At 50.0% G+C, this 23015-nt stretch overlaps 1 protein-coding gene across 2 annotated transcripts in view; it reads right to left on the reverse strand.

Annotated features, from left to right (window-relative positions):
- LOC144818098 (A disintegrin and metalloproteinase with thrombospondin motifs 6-like) overlaps positions 1 to 23015 on the reverse strand; it is a 674525-nt gene that overhangs the window by 159135 nt on the left and 492375 nt on the right. For both annotated transcript variants that reach the window (XM_078675151.1, XM_078675150.1), the window contains exon 5: positions 22361 to 22569. In XM_078675151.1, the coding sequence (XP_078531277.1) occupies positions 22361 to 22569 (209 nt within the window). The remainder of the gene's footprint in view (positions 1 to 22360; positions 22570 to 23015) is intronic.

Here is a 23015-nt window from a genome sequence, read left to right on the forward strand (position 1 = left end):
AATCTATGAAAAATACCAATACTGGAGAACTGCAGTTGCTAAGTCTGATGCCTCGGGTATCCTCCTTGATACAGATAAGTATCTTTTTCACGGGTCCCTCTAAAGGGTGCTTCTTTGAAAATTGAATGTGCCAAAAAATCTTGCGGTGGCAGTATCAGCCTCGACTGCTTGCAAGGCGTAGTCGACATACTTACCAAACACAGCATCACCATGGTAAGGTAAAATATTAGATATATTTGCACCTCAGGTTCTAAATGTAGAGGCCTTCAGCCAACCTTGGCGTCTAAGGACCACTGACCCTGCCAGTTGTGGGAAACCTATTGAAGCTATATCCGTAGCGCAATCTACGTTTACTGATGAGGACGTTTCGACCACTGCAAAATCTGTTAGGTTTCTGCCCTTACTGTCCTCCTGCAGAAATTATATATATGTGGCAATGTCTGACTACATCTCATGGTTATACCTGCCCCATATTACTAGTGCATTGGCAGCCGATACAGTAGCACCCAGCAAAGTTGAGAACGTCTCCTTGCTGGTTAGGCGGGGTTATGAGTGAATGGGTTTTCCATTATTGCAATTCCTCCCGGGTATATCAACAACTGAAATAGGTGTTACAGATTTTTTATTTAAAATCAAAAAGAGAACAAACCATTGCTTATTTGCTTTTGAAAGTTGGAAGCGTTTGGCAGCTCGTTCTTTAAGGGTCTGGAAACCATAAAAAATAATTTGGTGGGGAATCCAGCGGTTGTGGGCCTTCTCTTTATCATCACCAGATATGAACAGGTCATTCTCAGGAAGAATGGTAATATTTGACACTGGGATCACTCTTTCAGTGGCAGGAGCATCGGAAGATATGGACATATTGGGCACGATGTGACCTTGCAGGCTCGGGAAAGTGTTAGAAGTAATCTTATAACATGTACTGTAGGTCTAGTACCAGAGCTAGATAGACCTGACCCATGTTCTGAAGTTGGAGGCGGAGCAAAGTGGTGAAATTGCTCCACATATTGCCTCTCCATATATTGCTAACTGTTGTAGACATGCTCATATTAGTCCCCTTAATTTGTGACATTAAGCTATTTTGCATAATATGCTTTTTGTTCTTGTTGATGACTATGGTGCTTTCGTCATTAGTATTGTTATTGAGATCGTAGTGGATGAAGTGGATGTCGATGACTAGGCTGACGTCGACATTGTTTGTTGTCGATAAGGCCTTCATCGTAGACGAGGCCTTTGTATGGTTATCATAGGCGAGGTTATCGCAGACGAGGTCGTCGTCATAGACAACTGTATTGACAACCATCACAGATGAGGCAGTCGTAGACAAGGCTGTCATAGAGGGCCATCACAGACAATACCATTCGTAGATGAGGCCATTCATTGATGAGGCCATTCGTAGATCACCATCGTAGATAAGGCTGTCATTGACAACCGTTGTAGATGAGGTCATTGTAGACGACCGTCATAGATGTAACCATTGTAGATGATGCCATTCATAATTGAGGCCATTCATAGATGAGGCCATCATGGAGGAGGCTATCATAAATGAGGCTGTTGTAGGCGACCATCGCAGATGAGGCTGTCGTAGACGCCATCTCAGATGAAGTTGTCGTAGACAGCCATCGCAGATGAGGCTGTCGTAGATTGCCATTTCAGATGAGGCTGTCGTCGATGAGCGTCATAGACGACCGTTGTAGCTGAGCGTCGTTGATGAGGCCATCATAGATGACCATCCTAGATGAGGCTGTCATAGACGAGGCCATCGTAGAGCACAGTCATAGATGAGGCCATCGTAGACCACTGTCATAGAAAACCGTCATTGATGAGGCCATCGTAGACGACCGGCGAAGATGAGGCTGTCGTCAATGACCGTCGTAGATGAGGCTGTCGTAGATGACCGTCGTAGATGAGGCTGTCGTCAATGACCCTCGTAGGCCACCATCATAGATGAGGCTGTCACAGATGACATAGATGAGGTCGTTGTAGACGACCATCGAAGATGAGGCCATCATAGATGACCGTCATGGACGATGCCATCGTTGATGAGGCCATCGCAGACGAGGCCATTATTGGTGAGGCAGTAATAGTTGACAATGATTCTGATGTAGTGTCAGGGCTGGAGAAGGAGTTGTAGGGTCTGCCTCTGAGGAAGTTTTTTCCAATCGTCTCTCTCTATCTGTGAGAAGTGCACTATCAGGACTCATGGTGTGTTTTTTTTAGGGCTTTTCTGCAAGCCCTATGGAGACCCTTCGCACGACCTCTCCCTTTGACCTCTCGTATGAGGTGAAGGAATCCTCAATGTCCTCATCAGAAGTGACAGATTTAAGTTTCTGTAGTCCTCATAATAGCCTCATCTCTCTGAACATGAGAGTTTTTGAGGAAAAGGTTAGACATATTTTGAAGTCCATTTCCTTGCTTTCTGCTACTCTGACATATTAGTGTCAGGGTTAGAGAAATGAAACATGAAATATAATCTTGAATGATCCAAAGGGAAGTAATAGCTGAAGAAACTCAGCAGAGCTCAGGGAGACTTCACATGACATGCAGTAGAAAATCTGAGGGACTCCGCCTCTGTTTGGAGTAAAAAGGGACAAAGATAGGCTATTAAACTTACTTTTTCATTGCAATTACAGGCTATGATAGTGATACATACTGGTGTTTTATGGTATCGTGGGACTCCCACTTTGATAATGGGGAATGACTCAAGCATGTGAATCATGGAAGGTCCAATACTGGAGAAAAGAATGGGACAAGAGAAACGAGTGGGCAATGAAGGTGCAGAAAAACACTGAATGCGTTGCAGTGCACTTTCTTCCACTGGCTTTCCCCTTTACACCCTTCAAACAGAAAGCTATCCAGTGATTCATCATGTCATTAATTCTAGACTTAGATAGTTGCAAACTCACATAGGAGCCTTGTAGGAAAGTAGGATCTGCTTTCATCGTCAACCCCACTTTTTGCTGGTGTCGTTATGTTTTACTGACTAATCTGACCGGGATCCTGCTAATCAGGACCCTAGTTTCTGTGCTTCCCCCCTAAATTGGAGTATTTAGGTACACTCCAGATTGGCTACTTTTGTACCCTTGTAAGTCCCTAGTATATGGTACTAAGGTACCTAGGTCACCCAGGTCATAGGTACAACAGGGGTCTCCCATGGGCTGAAGCATGTATTATGCCACCCATGAGAGACCACTCAAATTGTGACTACATGCCTGCCATTGCAGCCTGTGTAAGCTGGTGCAAGCACCACTTAGATGATTTAAGTTTCCATATATGTGAGGTCACAGCACTTAAAACCTATAAGTCACCCCTAAGGTAGGCCTTTCAATCCTGAATGCAAGGTTCTCGGTTCTAAGTGTGAGCGTGCACCTGCATGAGGAGTACACCCCTATAACCTTCAGAGTCCATTCTGCCCAGATTGTAAGTGCATCAGCCATTTCGATAAAAAGCGTGGCCATGCGTCATTATACGATGGCTATCTCTAATCTGACTGTAACGAACCCTGTCGTTTTTTGGTATCACTGTAACGCTCCTCTGAGAGGACAGCAAACTATAGCTGCTTCCGACCAGAGACACAATTCTGCCCACCTGCTGCTGAGCCAAGCTCGAGCAGAGGAAGGTAGGACAATAGGTAGTGTATTGGAACAAGGTGGGGGCGTTTGCCAGTGCCACTCATCCTTCATCGAAGGACCCATTTGGTACCCTCTGTGCATATTCCAGTTCAAAGAGCCATTGGCCGTATCCTCCCCACTGTCCAGCCTCTCCTCTGGGAGGCACCCCTGAATCGTCCCAACCCTTTCCCTAGGGCATTTTGGTCTTACCTGTGTGTGGAGCCCTAGATTTGTCGTGGGACAAGTTTCAGATCCAACACAACTTCAACTTCGACAGTCTGGGAACTCTGGAAACCGCTGGACTATGCTCTTGGGAACAGAGACTGCAACTAGGACGAATCCTGCTGCTCCTGATCTTGTCGTCCTGAAAGTCTGCTGCAACGTCTGTGCCTGTGCTCCATACAGGTTCTTCACAAGCCCTGTGGACATCCAAGACACCCAAAGGAATCTCCCTTGGAGTGAAAGAGTCACTTCCCTGCATTTGCAGGCACTGCAACGAAGCTGACCAGTTTGCGGTTCCTGAGCTCCTACAGACTTCGAAAGGTTCAGCAACACAGGTGGCGGTTCTGCAATCCCCTCCAGGTCTGCACTGTCTTCCTAACAAAATGGAGGCCAGTATCCCTCGTCAGAACCACTGGAGAGGTACCCCTGAGCACCGTGTTGACTTGTCGTTGCCAAGGGTTGTTGACGCTCTTCTCCAGAGATCTTCAGGCTCTAAGAAGCTCCAGCCTTAAGCATCTCCTGCAGCCAAGATCTTCGCCTGCACCACATCCTTTGCACTGTGGGCCTTCATCCTCTGGTGAGCTGCTCAAGGTCCTCTAGCGATTCAGAAAAGGGGGTGGTGATGGACAGAGCATCTGAATTAAGCAGAACACTCATACCCAGTCAAAAGATCAGGGCTTGATCCATCACCGTTTTTTAGCTCACTGCACAATCCCAGTTCAGAACCTGGCTACATGCAAATTAGTCTGTCCCTGGCCCAGTGCATCATGGGAACATGGCAGACCAAACTACCAAGCCAATTCTTTACTGGAAAGGAAACAAGCTTCCGGGGACCGGTTTCTGGCATTGCAGCCGTCTTCGGCCCGGCCTGCTTGAATCCTGATGATGCAGTGAGCAAGGGACTCATGTCTGAGCATACCCTTCCACTCCTATAGTGGCCAAAACGATTCAGAAAAGGGGGTGGTGATGGACAGAGCATCTGAATTAAGCAGAACACTCATACCCAGTCAAAAGATCAGGGCTTGACCATCACCGTTTTTTAGCTCACTGCACCATCCCAGTTCAGAACCTGGCCACATGCAAATTAGTCTGTCCCTGGCCCAGTGCATCATGGGAACAGGGCAGACCAAACTACCAAGCCAATTCTTTACTGGAAAGGAAACAAGCTTCCAGGGACCGGTTTCTGGCATTGCAGCCGTCTTCGGCCCGGCTTGCTTGAATCCTGATGATGCAGTGAGCAAGGGACTCATGTCTGAGCATACCCTTCCACTCCTATAGTGGCCAAAACGATTCAGAAAAGGGGGTGGTGATGGACAGAGCATCTGAATTAAGCAGAACACTCATACCCAGTCAAAAGATCAGGGCTTGATCCATCACCGTTTTTTAGCTCACTGCACCATCCCAGTTCAGAACCTGGCTACATGCAAATTAGTCTGTCCCTGGCCCAGTGCATCATGGGAACAGGGCAGACCAAACTACCAAGCCAATTCTTTACTGGAAAGGAAACAAGCTTCCGGGGACCGGTTTCTGGCATTGCAGCCGTCTTCGGCCCGGCTTGCTTGAATCCTGATGATGCAGTGAGCAAGGGACTCATGTCTGAGCATACCCTTCCACTCCTATAGTGGCCAAAACGATTCAGAAAAGGGGGTGGTGATGGACAGAGCATCTGAATTAAGCAGAACACTCATACCCAGTCAAAAGATCAGGGCTTGATCCATCACCGTTTTTTAGCTCACTGCACCATCCCAGTTCAGAACCTGGCTACATGCAAATTAGTCTGTCCCTGGCCCAGTGCATCATGGGAACAGGGCAGACCAAACTACCAAGCCAATTCTTTACTGGAAAGGAAACAAGCTTCCGGGGACCGGTTTCTGGCATTGCAGCCGTCTTAGGCCCAGCTTGCTTGAATCCTGACGATGCAGTGAGCAAGGGACTCATGTCTGACCATACCCTTCCACTCCTATAGTGGCCAAAACGATTCAGAAAAGGGGGTGGTGATGGACAGAGCATCTGAATTAAGCAGAACACTCATACCCAGTCAAAAGATCAGGGCTTGATCCATCACAGTTTTTTAGCTCACTGCACCATCCCAGTTCAGAACCTGGCTACATGCAAATTAGTCTGTCCCTGGCCCAGTGCATCATGGGAACAGGGCAGACCAAACTACCAAGCCAATTCTTTACTGTAAAGGAAACAAGCTTCCGGGGACTGGTTTCTGGCATTGCAGCCGTCTTAGGCCCGGCTTGCTTGAATCCTGATGATGCAGTGAGCAAGGGACTCATGTCTGAGCATACCCTTCCACTCCTATAGTGGCCAAAACGATTCAGAAAAGGGGGTGGTGATGGACAGAGCATCTGAATTAAGCAGAACACTCATACCCAGTCAAAAGATCAGGGCTTGATCCATCACCGTTTTTTAGCTCACTGCACCATCCCAGTTCAGAACCTGGCTACATGCAAATTAGTCTGTTCCTGGCCCAGTGCATCATGGGAACAGGGCAGACCAAACTACCAAGCCAATTCTTTACTGGAAAGGAAACAAGCTTCCGGGGACCGGTTTCTGGCATTGCAGCCGTCTTCAGCCCGGCTTGCTTGAATCCTGATGATGCAGTGAGCAAGGGACTCATGTCTGAGCATACCCTTCCACTCCTATAGTGGCCAAAACGATTCAGAAAAGGGGGTGGTGATGGACAGAGCATCTGAATTAAGCAGAACACTCATACCCAGTCAAAAGATCAGGGCTTGATCCATCACCGTTTTTTAGCTCACTGCACCATCCCAGTTCAGAACCTGGCTACATGCAAATTAGTCTGTCCCTGGCCCAGTGCATCATGGGAACAGGGCAGACCAAACTACCAAGCCAATCCTTGACTGGAAAGGAAACAAGCTTCCGGGGACCGGTTTCTGGCATTGCAGCCGTCTTCGGCCCGGCTTGCTTGAATCCTGATGATGCAGTGAGCAAGGGACTCATGTCTGAGCATACCCTTCCACTCCTATAGTGGCCAAAACGATTCAGAAAAGGGGGTGGTGATGGACAGAGCATCTGAATTAAGCAGAACACTCATACCCAGTCAAAAGATCAGGGCTTGATCCATCACCGTTTTTTAGCTCACTGCACCATCCCAGTTCAGAACCTGGCTACATGCAAATTAGTCTGTCCCTGGCCCAGTGCATCATGGGAACAGGGCAGACCAAACTACCAAGCCAATTCTTTACTGGAAAGGAAACAAGCTTCCGGGGACCGGTTTCTGGCATTGCAGCCGTCTTCGGCCCGGCTTGCTTGAATCCTGATGATGCAGTGAGCAAGGGACTCATGTCTGAGCATACCCTTCCACTCCTATAGTGGCCAAAACGATTCAGAAAAGGGGGTGGTGATGGACAGAGCATCTGACTGCCTCTGACTGGGTATAAGTGTTCTGTTTAACTCAGATGCTCTGTCCATCACCACCCCTTTTTCTGAATCGTTTTGGCCACTATAGGAGAGGCAGGGTATGCTCAGATGTGAGTCCCTTGCTCACTGCACCATCAGGATTCAAGCAAGCCGGGCCGAAGACGGCTGTAATGCCAGAAACCGGTCCCCGGAAGCTTGTTTCCTTTCCAGTAAAGAATTGGCTTGGTAGTTTGGTCTGCCCTGTTCCCATGATGCACTGGGCCAGGGTCAGACTAATTTGCATATAGCCAGGTTCTGAGCTGGGATGGTGCAGTGAGCTAAAAAACGGTGATGGATCAAGCCCTGATCTTTTGACTGGGTATGAGTGTTCAGTTTAACTCAGATGCTCTGTCCATCACCACCCCCTTTTCTGACTCGTTTTGGCCACTATAGGAGTGGCAGGGTATGCTCAGATGTGAGTCTCTTGCTCACTGCACCATCAGGATTCAAGCAAGCCGGGCCGAAGACGGCTGTAATGCCAGAAACCGGTCCCCGGAAGCTTGTTTCCTTTCCAGTAAAGAATTGGCTTGGTAGTTTGTTCTGCCCTGTTCCCATGATGCACTGGGCCAGGGTCAGACTAATTTGCATATAGCCGGGTTCTGAGCTGGGATGGTGCAGTGAGCTAAAAAACGGTGATGGTCAAGCCCTGATCTTTTGACTGGGTATGAGTGTTCTGTTTAACTCAGATGCTCTGTCCATCACCACCCCCTTTTCTGAATCGTTTTGGCCACTACAGGAGTGGCAGGGTATCCTCAGATGTGAGTCCCTTGCTCACTGCACCATCAGGATTCAAGCAAGCCGGGCCGAAGACGGCTGTAATGCCAGAAACCGGTCCCCGGAAGCTTGTTTCCTTTCCAGTAAAGAATTGGCTTGGTAGTTTGTTCTGCCCTGTTCCCATGATGCACTGGGCCAGGGTCAGACTAATTTGCATATAGCCAGGTTCTGAGCTGGGATGGTGCAGTGAGCTAAAAAACGGTGATGGATCAAGCCCTGATCTTTTGACTGGGTATGAGTGTTCTGTTTAACTCAGATGCTCTGTCCATCACCACCCCCTTTTCTGAATCGTTTTGGCCACTATAGGAGTGGCAGGGTATGCTCAGATGTGAGTCCCTTGCTCACTGCACCATCACGATTCAAGCAAGCCGGGCCGAAGACGGCTGTAATGGCAGAAACCGGTCCCCGGAAGCTTGTTTCCTTTTCAGTAAAGAATTGGCTTGGTAGTTTGGTCTGCCCTGTTCCCATGATGCACTGGGCCAGTGTAGGAAGGTAGATCCCTGACTATGGTTGCCCCCAACTTTTTGCCTGGTGTTTTGCTGGTTTTCTGACTTAGTTGACCTGGGACCCTGCATTCAGGGCCCCAGGCCTACTGCTCTCTCTGTAAAATGGATTCCATGTACCTTAGGTACATATCTAAATTGGATACTGAGTCACCTTATCAGTCCCTGTACAGTGTACCTTAGGTACCCAGGGCATAGGTGTACCCAGGGCCTACCAAGGGCTGCAGCATGTATTATGCCACCCCTGGCTGGCCATCCAAATCTGACACAACTGGCTGCTTGACAGCTGGGGCAAGGTGGTGTAAACACCCTTTGCTTTAGATATAGTATACCTATATCTAACCCTAAAATGGACACACAGATCTCCTATCAGTCACTCCTATGGCAGGCCTTAACAATCCTGAAGGCATAGTGCTTGGAATCGTGTGAGATAGTGCTCTGGCATGAGCTGAGCCTGTCTGCGGCTTTCGGGATCTATCCCTTAGCCGTTTCCATGATATCGCATACCATATACTCTTAAGTGCATTATAATCCTCGCGGTTATATGCCAACTCTGGTATCGCTTTATCAAAACATGTCGAGTAAGGTGTCATACGAATTGGAATACTAACCCCTCGCCAAGTCTGGCGACGAGGTTAGCATTCCACCCTTCTAGAGGGACACGACATGTATGTAACCTATAACCCCGGTTAAAGTCAGACAGAGCCTTAGCATCCACAAAATGGATGCTGCCACCGAGACACAAGTCTGCCCTCCTGCTGCTGGGAGTCCTCCCAGAGCAGGAGGCAAGGACAAAGGGTTTCCTGCCAGGGGCGGTGCCAGCACCGTCCCAGACAGGGTTTTGTGTATTCCAGGTAGGCAGGGCTACAGAGGAAGGTGACTGCAAGTGGCACCCCGGTGCTCACTATGCATAGGCCGGCTTGAACCAGTTCCAGGGACACTCCAGACCCTGAGCTGGGGAAAAGCCCGCCAAGGAAGTGGGTGTAACCACCCCCCTCCTGGTCCCACCCATAGGGCAGGACTTAGTCGCGTGCCAGCCCCCTTTTCCCAGATAAAGGTAGGAGCAGGCCCCCTTCCAAATCAGATCATCTTTGAATCCTGAAACTACTTTCCACGAAAGGAACTCAAGACTTCTTCCTAAGATTTCTCCCTTGTGACTAAGGAGTAGTCACCCTGCATCCGCAGGCACCATCTTCAGAACACTGCGGTCTGCTGCAAGTCCTTCCTCCGGAATCCGACTGCCCAGCTCGACGAGAACCGGCTTCCCTGGCACCTCTGACCTCTACCCACCTCTACAGCCCAGCTGAGAACCGTGGGTGCGACGAGACCTCGAGGGACTGGCCATCTGCAAGACTGCACGACTTCTGCACAGCAAGCCCGCCGAGTAATTTCCTGGTGAGTGCTTTGGGGTCCGAGAAGCCCCGACCCTGAGCAGCTCCAGCACCGAAGTGCAGCCTCCCAGCATCTCCACGATCTGCGTGGGGCCCTTCTGCTTTTTGCTGCTCACCACGTTGTTTGGCTACTAGCCCGCTGGCTTGTGGCCTTCTGAACGACGCCCGACGACATCACTGCTGCTGGTCTGGTTGCTCCAGACTGGCCCTTGCTCCCTTCCCGAAGAGGAGCACCCCGGACCCTTCTGGTCCACTCAAGACGCCATTTTAGGTCCACCGCGTGGGCCTTGCATTTGCCAAGACTTGTTGCCCAATCCTGGGTCCAGCGACGTCGAGAGCATCATCCATCGTGGGACAGCTCGCACCTCCATCCTGGTCGCCGACAACGCCTCCTGGTCCGAGAGACTGCAGAGCCCAGCAGCGCCCACTCACCTGACTGCGGTGACTTCGCCCGGTGCCATCCTGGTGCCCACTTAATCACTGGCTAGTGATTCAGAACTTGGTCCCCTCTGCTTTCAGGTCTTCTTCTTCCCTGATCCAGGCTTGGATCACTCCGAACTTTCTTCACTGGCCGCCTGCCAGCAACTCTTTCTTCAGGCTCCTGGTTCATCAACGAAGAAACCCGACGACACTTGAACCCTATGCAGCCGCAGCCCCTGGGCTAGGTAAACCGAGTACTCCGGTGCTCCAGCGTAGGCCCACTCTCTAAGTGTCTAGATCCACTTTCGTTTTTGTCCTACCTAGTCGGGTTCGCCCGAAAACACTAACTTTGCATTTACTAGGATCCATAGACTTTGTTCCGCCTTACGCGTGAGAGTTCCCACTCTGCACACGACGTCCCTAGGTCTCCTGCTAGTAATCTAAAGGTTCAGTAGTCCAGTCCTAGCGATCCCAAAGCCTATGAGAGTAGTACTTACCTGCTAGTAATTTCGCATTCCACTTTTGTAGTATATGGTTTTTCGTGCCCCTCGGGCATTTGTGTAAATTGTGCGACTTAAAGTATTTTCGTAAGAGTTTTGTTGTGTGCTTAGCTCCCTGTCTCATAAAGAGCCAGGGTAGACTTGTTATAAATAAATACACTGTTTATTTTCATAACAACTTGTGTGGTGTCCTTTCACTGGGTGTTCAAGGGGTAATGTGATGGTAAAACAGCTGGCTTAACACGCCCTCTAGAGTCTTAGCCTTAGACTGCTCGTATCCATGCTACTAGGATAGCTGGTCTATAAGGTTGACTTACAACCAATCATCAATAAGGGTTGTTTGGACTGATATATAGTGATCACTAGAATAGTGAACACTGCACATCAGGCCAACTTCTCACAGCCAGGGTCAGACTAATTTGCATATAGCCAGGTTCTGAGCTGGGATGGTGCAGTGAGCCAAAAAACGGTGATGGATCAAGCCCTGATCTTTTGACTGGGTATGAGTGTTCTGTTTAACTCAGATGCTCTGTCCATCACCACCCCCTTTTCTGAATCGTTTTGGCCACTATAGGAGTGGCAGGGTATGCTCAGATGTGAGTCCCTTGCTCACTGCACCATCAGGATTCAAGCAAGCCGGGCCGAAGACGGCTGTAATGCCAGAAACCGGTCCCCGGAAGCTTGTTTCCTTTCCAGTAAAGAATTGGCTTGGTAGTTTGGTCTGCCCTGTTCCCATGATGCACTGGGCCAGGGTCAGACTAATTTGCATATAGCCGGGTTCTGAGCTGGGATGGTGCAGTGAGCTAAAAAACGGTGATGGATCAAGCCCTGATCTTTTGACTGGGTATGAGTGTTCTGTTTAACTCAGATGCTCTGTCCATCACCACCCCCTTTTCTGAATCGTTTTGGCCACTATAGGAGTGGCAGTGTATGCTCAGATGTGAGTCCCTTGCTCACTGCACCATCAGGATTCAAGCAAGCCGGGCCGAAGACGGCTGTAATGCCAGAAACCGGTCCCCGGAAGCTTGTTTCCTTTCCAGTAAAGAATTGGCTTGGTAGTTTGGTCTGCCCTGTTCCCATGATGCACTGGGCCAGGGTCAGACTAATTTGCATGTAGCCAGGTTCTGAGCTGGGATGGTGCAGTGAGCTAAAAAACGGTGATGGATCAAGCCCTGATCTTTTGACTGGGTATGAGTGTTCTGTTTAACTCAGATGCTCTGTCCATCACCACCCCCTTTTCTGAATCGTTTTGGCCACTATAGGAGTGGCAGGGTATGCTCAGATGTGAGTCCCTTGCTCACTGCACCATCAGGATTCAAGCAAGCAGGGCCGAAGACGGCTGTAATGCCAGAAACCGGTCCCCGCAAGCTTGTTTCCTTTCCAGTAAAGAATTGGCTTGGTAGTTTGGTCTGCCCTGTTCCCATGATGCACTGGGCCAGGTTTAGACTAATTTGCATATAGCCAGGTTCTGAGCTGGGATGGTGCAGTGAGCTAAAAAACGGTGATGGATCAAGCCCTGATCTTTTGACTGGGTATGAGTGTTCTGTTTAACTCAGATGCTCTGTCCATCACCACCCCCTTTTCTGAATCAAGGTCCTCTTGCGACTCCCAAGGTCCTCTTGCGACTCCCGTGCCTCCGGTCTCTGGTCTGTGGGTCCTTTTAAGGGTCTTTTTCAATTCCGGCTCCCCTGCTTGCTCGGGGTCTGCTCTGACTTACCTGCTCGTGGTGAGTCACTTGGACATTGCTCGTCCCGACTCTGCACCTTTTTCGACGACTACATTGTTTGCCTCTGCCAAGGCTCATTGATGACCTTGCTGGACACTGACCCCTTGGTTCTCAACATCTGACGTGGGACAGCTCGTGAGCAGCTCCTGGGCTTCTACAGCATCGCCTGGTTCACACAGCTGCACCTTCAAGAGCACCGTCAAACTCTCCTGCATCTCTGACTTTAGTGAACATTCGTCTCCTGGGCCTGCTAGTCACTCCTGAGTGGCAAATGACTCTGTTCCCTCTGCTTGCAGGTACCTCTCATCTTGAATTCACCTTTGGGTTCCATCAGACACTTTCACCTTCCTCGTCAGTGGCATCTTTCCTGTAGTCCTCCATTGTGGTCTACGGCGGTTTCCGACATCAGTACTCACGTATGCACCCGGCTTCCCTGGTGTAGGTATCCTGGTTCCTGGGATATCCACGGGTGGGATGACTATTAAACCTTCCATCTTCCATGTGGTTTATTCAGGGTTCACTGAGAAGGGTCCTCTTTCTTTAAAATTGAAACCGCAACCTACCCATAGACTTGCATTGAGAACGCTGTCATGTTTTCACAATGCACACGGCCTTCGTGGGGTTCCTAGATACTCACCTTGGATGGTTCCTTGGGTCCCCAACTCTTCTACATCTTCTAGGTCCTCTCTTGACAAGTCATGGTTCGCATCCCACTATTTTAGGATATGGTTTGGTTTCCCCTGAAGACCACTGTGTATTCTGTGCTATTTACGTAGTCTATTGACAAAGTACTGTGTGTATATTGTGTTTATAATCTTCGGGTAGGAGATAATACATTGCGTTAGTGACTGTTAAAAATAAATACAAATTTTTTATAACAACACTGTGTGGTTCTTTTACACTTAACTCATACCATAAGATTAAGTGCAGGTAAAACAAGCTGCTTTGCACTCCTACTGGACTAAGCCCGAAGGCTTCTCTCCACAGCTACCACTTACAGAGCTTTCTAAGGTTGCCTAAGACCACTAAAATCACCATAAAGGTTGCCTGGATTAGTGCAGAGTTCTACACTTACAAAAGCGAGCACCATATATTAAGCCAGCCTCCTACGAGCCTACTTGGATTTGTCTAAAGAAAAGCTTTGCACCCTCCAACTTCTTTGGGAACTAACTGTATGGAATGGGATAGTGGCTGCAAGAAAAATGGGTAAGTCGAGTGTTACGTTGTGGATGGCTGTCTCTCCAGATCACACGCCTACAGCTGCTGAGCACGAGCCAGCTGCAGGAGTACCTTAAAACAAACATGCAAAGGTGGTGGCAGCTGGGCACAAGTTTGCAGAGGCAGGGCTGCTAAAAATGTGCAGACGCTGCCACAGAAGCAATGGCCTGAGCCCTACTTGCCAAGAACTGCAAACATGTGCACTAGTAATTAATGGTGCTGCAGGTCTCAAGCGCGATATACTGCAGCCATCGATAGTGGCATGATATTGGTGGCTATTTTCTTTTTTTATTACCCTTAACATGTCATCATGAGGGAGGCATATGGAAACGTCTTTCAGAAACTATTGCTGTAAAGCAGTTATTTCCTATAATACAATGTGGACCTCAGCTTGACCATCCGCTTCAACTTTATCAACCGTGATGTAGTGCTTTTAGCCTTGGTGGCTTTTTTACTCCCGTTGGGGCTTTTTTGAAAGGCACCAGTGGCCCATCCCTCTGTCACATGCCCAGACTGTCTTGGCGTTTTTGTTGTAATAGAAGGGGAGGCTGCCACTCTCTTTCTTCCAAGCTTTTGATTCGGGGGGCATTTCAATTTTCATGCCGACTAACAACCCACCTAAATTTGAAATGCTCAGTACTCATTTTTACTAATAATTTCCATACCTGAGATACACCTGGTGAAATATCCTCTGGTACCCTTCAGTAGCCTGGGTATTTGCTCCTCTGAGTCAATAAATCCATTGCACACATCAAAAGGAAGGCATAAAAAGTGGAGTTCCTTTAATACTCAAGCTGCTCTAGAATAATTTGGTTTTGAAAAACAAGATGGGAATGTCAGCCCTGCACAAATCCCGCTCAATGATAAGCTTAACCATTAGGCAGCAGCATACGCCACTCTCTTCCAGTGCCATATGGATTTATCAGTGGGCAAGTATAAGAGCTAGTTTGCTTCTGAGCTTATATTTCTTGGGCTGGTCACCAAAAAGACAGAAAGGAGGCGGCAACACAACTATTCTCAGGAACAGATGGTACAATTCAGAAGCCAGTTCAGACTCTACCAATGTCACCTCCAGAATGCTTTAGCCAACTTTATTGTGGCAAAGTTGGTGTCCACCAAAAACACTGCCAAAACTCAGTTCAAAGAAACAAATTTGTTCAGAGATCTACAACGCTGCACACCACCCATCTTCTTTAGCTGTCTTCTTTTTCAATAAAACAAAAGGCATCTATGATGACACTTTTAGTACCATTTCTCTGTAGGCAGGCAACTAAAATCGCCTCCTACTTAACATTTATATTTCGCCTTCTGTCCTTTTACCAAGGCACTTACAGGCACATAGCTTTTTGCGATCGCAAACGGTGTGAATCGCAAAAATCGGCCGTTTACGATCGCAAAATCAGCTTTTGGGATGCATGAAGGGTGAAGGCCCTCGCAATTTGAGAATTCGCAAATATTTGCGAATTCTCAAATTGCGATTGCATTTAAGGAATCGCATTTTGCGATTCCTTAAATGCAATGCATGAAAGTTTAAAAAATAGCGTTTTCGCAATTAGGGGGAGCAAATTACCATGAGGTTGAACCAAATGGTAATTTGCGAAAACTTTGAAAAATTCACTTCTGTGCATTTTTCAAAGTTTCATGTTGTGCACACACATGCCCTTAGGGCATGTGTGTGCACACCATATGTGCACAGATTGATTTCAGGGGTGCAAAAGGGTGTCCTTTGGACACCCCTGCACCCTTGAAATCGCATTCTCAATTTGCGATTCGCTAATTGCTAATCGCAAATTGAGAATGTCTTCCCATTCATTCCTATGGGCCTTCAGGCCCTTAGGAATGAATGGGGAGGAATTCCTTAATTGCGACTCGCAATTTGCGAGTCGCAATTAAGGAATGTTTAGAAATCGCAAAATTTTCAGCGATTTCTTCATGCATAGGCTTTTGCGATTTTTTAATTGCGATTTAAGAAATCGCAATTAAGAAATCGCAAAAGCCAACAATGATGCATGTGCCTGAAAGAGATCAGGTTTGGGCGGGATAGAAACTCTGCCTTCTTCACACTTCCCAAACACTCGAAAATGCAGTGAAGATTCTCACTAAGTTTTTTTGATTGAGAGCCTGCAAATGCAGGAGTTTGCTGGCTACATCACTGTCGGGGAACATGGAGGAGAAAACCTTTTAGTGACTAACTCACCATTCTTATGGTTGTATGCCACTATATAGAGGTTGTTAATATCGACCTATAAAAATACAGCATCCACTACATGACCTACCACCACATCATCAAGGTGTGTATTACTATCCTTAACTCCACATCTACTTACACTATACTTAACCTGCAATGTAGTGAACGGGTCAAAGTACTAGATACAATATTTCTGTCAAGCGATATATCGTGAGGGAGTACCCATTGACATACTACTCTCATAGACACTTTATACCCCAAAATCATTAGTCCTAGAAACAACTGTCTCACGTTGTAAATCGTCAAAAATCAACCAAGTGTAGTAAACTGCAGAAAGAGTTTTGAGGTCATAAAGGGCATCTTCCATACATGTCTTGTTTCATGGAAAGTTGCCTCTCATAAACAATATTTCTAACACGTGCAAACCATGTATGAATCCTTGTATGTTTGTTGTCTTATTTAGAGCAGTATGGTTCCAGAATATTGTTGCCTACATATCATCTGACAAAAATATCGTATCCTAAATACTCACCCCATTGGAGTTAATAACAGAAACTTTACACCCAATGTTCTAATAATTTTGTAAGTGTTGCACAAGTTACTACTTGTGTAACGATATATCAGTAAGAGGCATTAGTTAGTGAAGGATTCCTTACCTTAGAATATCCCCAGGCATCAGACTGTATCCGGAAATTTTTTGCGCAGCAGTACCCATGCGCGTCGGTAGGTGTCGTCCGCGGCTCCGCGTCCGTCGCCCGCGTCGTGGCGCCGTGATAACGTCGTCGGAGTACGCCGCGTGCTGACGTCAGTTCTTATACACAGCTTTTACGTGCCAGAAACGCAGAGCCATGATAAAAACCAACACTGGTGCCATGAAACTGGGGCCCTGAAAGGGTATGACCTTAACCCTAGATATCGGTTCGCAGAACGGGGAGGATGGGTGGGCCGGTAAGGAATCTATCACTAACTAATGTCTCTTACAGATATATCGTTACACAAGTAGTAACTTATGCATCTGAAAGAGACAAGTTAGTGATAGATTCCTTACCTTATAATAGATACCCCAGCAATACCAACCCTGGTGGTGGGTCTGCGAACCAATAATCACACCAGAAAGTCCTGGAGGACGGAACGGCCAAAGAAGCCATCCCTCCGGACTTGGCTGTCCAGGCAGTAGTGTCTCGCAAACGTGTGCAGCGAGGCCCCCGTAGCTGCCTGACAAATGTCCTGCAAGGGCACTCCCCGGCCCAGGGCAGTCGTAGTCGCCGTGGCCCGAGTGGAATGAGCCCTCAGCCCAACAGGAGGTTCCTTCTTGGCCAAGGAGTAACATGCCTGGATGCACAAGATTATCCACCGAGAGATGATCCGCTTGTGCACCGCCCGTCCCTTCTTAGCGCCCGCGTAACCAACAAAGAGTTGGTCATCCACCCGGAACTGGCGTGTGCGATCCAGGTAGTAAGATAGCGCATGTTTTGGGTCCAGACGGTGGAGCCTCTCTTCCTCTTTCGAGGGAGGCGGAAAGAAGGTGGGCAAGGTGATGGACTGCCCGATGTGGAAGGCCATGACAACCTTGGGCAGGAAAGAGGGTCTTATCCGCAACACAACCTTGTCTGGATGGACAGAGAGGAAAGAAGGTATGGAAGAAAGAGCCTGGAGCTCACTCGCTCTCCTGGCAGAGGTGATGGCAACCAGGAAAGCAGTCTTCAAGGTAAAAAGACGGAGAGGACAGTTATGGAGTGGCTCAAAGGGAGCACACATTAGATAAGTAAGAACAATGTTCAAGTCCCACTGGGGCATCACGAAAGGAACAGGAGGAAACATGTGAGTGATGCCCTTCAAGAACCTATTTACAATTGGGGACTTGAACAAAGATGGCTGATCAGGTAGCCTTAAGAAGGCGGAAAGGGCAGAAAGGTAGCCCTTGATAGTGCCCAGAGCAGAGCCCTGCTGGGCAAGAGAAAGAAGGAAGAGGAGAACCTCAGAAAGGGGTGCAGAGAGAGGATCCACAGCCTTTGCTGTGCACCATGCCACAAATCTGTTCCACCTGCAGGCGTATACCGACTTTGTGGAGGGACGCCTGGCTGCCAGAATGACATTACAGACTTCAGGAGGCAAGTCAAATGGCCTCAAATGTTGCCGCTCAATCTCCAAGCTTGTAGGTGCAGACTGGACAGGTTCGGGTGGAGGACCGTCCCCTAAACGACAGACATTCTGAGTAGCTCTGGATACCAATATCTCCATGCCCAGTCCGGAGCCACAAGGATAACTTGAGCTTGGTCGCGCCTGATCTTCTTCAGCACTCTGGGCAGAAGTGGCATATGCGGAAAGGCGTACAATAGACCGCAACTCCACTCGCGACGAAAAGCGTCTACGAGCGAGTGCCGCCTTGGAAATTCCAATGCGCAGAACTGATGACATTGCGCGTTCTCTTCTGTGGCGAATAGATCTAACCAAGACTCTCCCCACTGCTGAAAGAGACCTTGCGCCACGTCCGAGTTCAGATGCCATTCGTGATCCATCATGCACCGACGGCTGAGTTTGTCCGCCCTGGTGTTCAGAGAACCTGCCAGGTGTTGAACCACCAGGGTCACGCCCTGATGTTTCAGCCACTGCCAGAGGCGCAGAGCCTCCTGGCAGAGGGTCCACGACCCCACCCCGCCCTGTTTGTTGAAGTACCACATGGCGGTGGTGTTGTCCGTGAACACCTGCACTACACTCCCCCGGACAGAGGGGAGGAATGCCTTCAGTGCAAGTCGGATCGCCCGCAGCTCCAGAAGGTTGATGTGGAGCTGGGACTCTGCCGGAGACCAGAGGCCTCTGATCTCCCCCTCTCCCAGGTGGCCCCCCAGCCCTGGAGGGACGCGTCCGTCACAACTACGTGCTCTGTTTGGGGTAGGGAGAGGGATCTGCCGCTGACCCAATCGCGGTCCGTGAGCCACCACTGCAACTGTCTTGCAGTGCCCTCCTAGATCAAGACATGGTCCGACAAGTTGCCCTGATGCTGGGCCCACTAAAACTTCAGGTCCCACTGCAGAGCCCGCATCCGCCACCTGGCGTGATGCACCAGAAGGATGCAGGAGGCCATCAGCCCCAGAAGCCGCAGCGTCAACCTGACCGAGACTCGGGATATAGGCTGAAAAATCGGAATCAGAGCCTGAATATCCCGAACCCGCTGTTCGGGAGGAAAAACCCGAAACTGCACCGAGTCTAGAACCGCTCCGATTAAGAGGAGCTTCTGAGAGGGACACAGGTGTGACTTCGGCACATTCATGGAGAACCCCAGCAGGTGCAGGAGGTCGGCCGTAGTCTGGAGGTGGCCGACGACTGTCTAGGGCGAGCCCCCCTTCAACAACCAGTCGTCGAGGTAGGGGAAGACTGAAACCCCTAACCTGCGCAGATGAGAAGCAACCACCGCCATCACTTTCGTGAACACCCTTGGGTCGCTGGTAAGGCCGAAGGGGAGCACGGTAAACTGAAAGTGCTCGAGGCCTACCGTGAACCGCAGGTAACGCCGGTGGGCCGGCAGGACGGGGATGTGAAAATAAGCGTCTTGCAAGTCCAACGCTACCATCCAGTCTCCCGGGTCTAGGGCAGCTAAGACCTGAGCCAATGTCAGCATCTTGAACTTCTCCTTCCGGAGGAAGCCGTTGACGTTTCATAGGTCCAAGATAGGACGTAGGCCCCCTTTGCCCTTCTTGGGTACCAGAAAGTAGTGGGAGTAACAACCGCACCCTACTTCTGGCCCAGGAACGCGCTCGATGGCCCCCTTGGCCAAGAGGGCCGTACCTCCCTGTCTGAGAAGTGTCAAGTGATCCCCCGACATGCGGTGGTGCTGCGGTGGCATGGCAGGCGGGTCGCAAAGAAGGGGACGGCGATTTGCAGCATCCACCTGTCCGATGTGACAGTGCGCCAGTGGAGGTGGTGATGGCGAACCCTGTCCCCCACTGGCGTCACATGAGCCTGAAAGCACGGACTAGGAGGGTTTCGAGGCGGATGCTGCAGGGGCAAGTGTGGACTGGCCTTGCAGTTGTCCCCTACCGCCGCCACGGTGGTTTCCACGTCCGCCACCGAGCTGGATGGTAGTCTGCGGAACGTGGCTGGCAGAACGTGTGGGGGCGCCCCTTCCTTGGCCACGAAAGGAGCGAAAAGCAGCCGTTTGCTGGCGCTGGGCCGAGAGGCCCAAGGACTTGGCCGCAGCCGTGGAGACCTTAAAGCGCTCAAGCGCATGGTCTGCCTTGTCGCCAAAGAGGCGACGGCCATCAAACGGCATGTCCATATGTGTGTTTTGGACATCGGCTGAAAAATTGGCGGACCTCGACCAGGCGTGACGACGAATCGCCACCGTCGTTGCCATCGCTCTGCCTAGAGAGTCGGTAGTGTCCAGCACACACCGGAAGGAATACCGTGCCGCATCTCGGCCTTCCACAAGGGCCTGTCCGAGTTTAGCCCGTACCTCCATCCGGCATCACGGCTGCGACCGTGTCCCACAGAGAGTGGGTGTAGCAGCCCAAGAGGCACGCGGTATTGACTGACCGCAATCCTAAACTCAGGGAGGAGAATACCTTTTTTCCGTAAGTCTCGTACCTCTTGGATTCCCGGTCGGGGGGAGCCGGCGGGAATGCGGTATGGGAATTGGAGGCCTGGATAACCAGGCTCTCAGAGGTGGGGTGGGTAGACAGAAAGCAAGGGTCACCTGGAGCCGGGCGGTGGCGTCTGGCCACGTTCCTATCCACAGGCTGCCCTGTGGCGGGCCTGGACCAAGTGCCCAAAAGAACGTCTGACAAGGCCTCATTAAACGGCAGTAGAGGCTCGGCTGAGCTTCACTGCGGTACCTCAGTGAGGAAGTTAGTCCTCACGGCCGCGACGGGGAGCTCAAGGCCCAGGGTCTTGGCCGCCCTCATCAGCACCACGCTATAAGCAGCCCCCTCCTCCGTAGCCACGCTAGGAGGGGAGACAAAACCAGTGTCGGACGAAGTGTCCAGATCACTGGCCTCCCCAAGCTCTCCTGTCCAGTCCGCAGAAAACTGACACTCACGTGCCAGAGGGTCCTCGGACCCCTCCCAATCCCCCTCATTAACCATCGCCTGGTACTCAGGCTCAAAAGATGGGGCCGGGTCATAGAAATAAAATTCTCCCATCGAGGTCGAGAGCGGCGCCGGACCCGAATCGAGGGCAGGACCAGGGACGACGTCGTCCTGGGGCGGCGCCGGGGGCGACACCCGTGGGGCCGACGCCAGCGAGGTCGTGAGATCGACCGGCGGTGACCCGGATCCGGAACCGGACCCAGAGGGGCCCTGTGGTGTCGGGACCGAAGTCGCCGACGGCGCCGGGGCCAAATCGCCCGGCCCGCGTGGGGACCCAGTCGGAGCCTCTTGGCCCGAAGGCGCCGTGGAACCCGACGGAGGATCGAGCGACCTCATGGCCATGAGGAATGTTGCAATCTCCCCCGGCGTCGCGTCCTGCCCAGGGACCGGCGGGTGTGGAGCAGGCCGCGACACCACGTGGGCGGTGTCGCCTGAACCCCGGCCGCGTCGCGCGATCGTCGGGGGGAGTCAGAAGAGTGATGATGCCTCTTCGACTTCTTGTGCCTCTACCTGAGGACTTCGAGCCCGAAGACCGATGACGACTCCCGGAACTGTGGTGGCTCCGGCCCCGCGACCCGTCCCTCGACCTCCTTGCAGACCGGGACCTCGAGCGGCGCGGGGCGGACTGTCGAAGCTCGAGTCGCTTACGGGACCGCTCCCGTCTAGCCTTAGACGTCAGGGCCCGGCAGTCGGAGCAGGACTTGTCGTCGTGGTCCAGGCCCAAACAGTGCAGGCACCGACGATGGGGGTCGGTAACCGACATCAGTCGGTTGCAGTCGGCGCAGGGCTTGAATCTGGGCATCCCTACCGGCACCGTCGGAGTTGAATAGACTTCGAAAATAGATCAAAAAGGATCTTAAAAGGTTAGTCAAAAAGTGACTAGGGTACAACTTTTTCCAGATCTGCGCTAGCTGGCACGGAAAAAAGAAGAACTGACGTCAGCACGCGGAGGCGGCGTCTAAGTACTCCGACGACGTCATCATGGCGCCCACGACGCTGACGACGGATGTGGAGCCGCTGACGACGCCTACCGACGCGCATGGGTACTGCTACGCAAAAAAAATCCGGATCCAGTCTGACGCCTGGGGATATTCTAAGGTAAGGAATCTATCACTAACGTGTCTCTTTCAGATATTAAGACTATGATATTTATGTCAGATGAAGTTGTTTACGATATTATGACATGCAAACTTTTGGGCTTTAACAGTGCACACATTTCTTAAACTATTCCTAACCGTGAAGCCTAAAAGTAAAATTTGAAAACTATTACTAAAGAAATAGGGATCAAACTTACAATGTTCATTACACTCAAAACGTAGTGCTCAATGTCTTTGCGTCCATGATATCCAACCATCATTTTGTCTGCCACCACCAAGGTCTCCACAAATCGTTCAATGCTTACTGATCGCTTTGGTCGTCGCATGTTGTCATCAGTTGGACTTGGAGTTGGGAAAGCAGATGTGTCATTCAACCACCACACTTTGCCATTTTGAGTGATGTCTTCTAAGATTCAAAAGAATAAATCACTTCAGAAGAGTAAAGGGAAACCTTTTCAGTACAGATATCTCACTTTGCTATGAAACCTTTACTGCAGTCACAGTTTGTATTGCATTCTTTTTTGCACATCATTTACTGAAATGTTCTCGTCTCGAACTAGTCTGCCACCAATCATTAGTACTTGTGAACTGAGGGCTGCAATCATAATGTGTTGTAAGTATGTCTGTCTTCCATTATCCCACTAAGCTATCCCTTTTTCGAGAGATGCAGAGAGGGGCAAGAGAGAAAGAGGGGCTCACATCCTCAGTGTGCTCAACTTCTCATTGACAAGAACATGTTTGAATTATTTTGATTGATTGCATTTGTAAAGCATCCACTAACCCCATGGGTGTCATGGCACTGATGTTATCACTTGCTTAATCAAACAACCAGGTGCCGCGTTACTGTTTAAA

This window comes from Lissotriton helveticus, chromosome 2_1 (assembly GCF_964261635.1).
Source record: "Lissotriton helveticus chromosome 2_1, aLisHel1.1, whole genome shotgun sequence".
Lineage (NCBI taxonomy): Eukaryota > Metazoa > Chordata > Amphibia > Caudata > Salamandridae > Lissotriton > Lissotriton helveticus.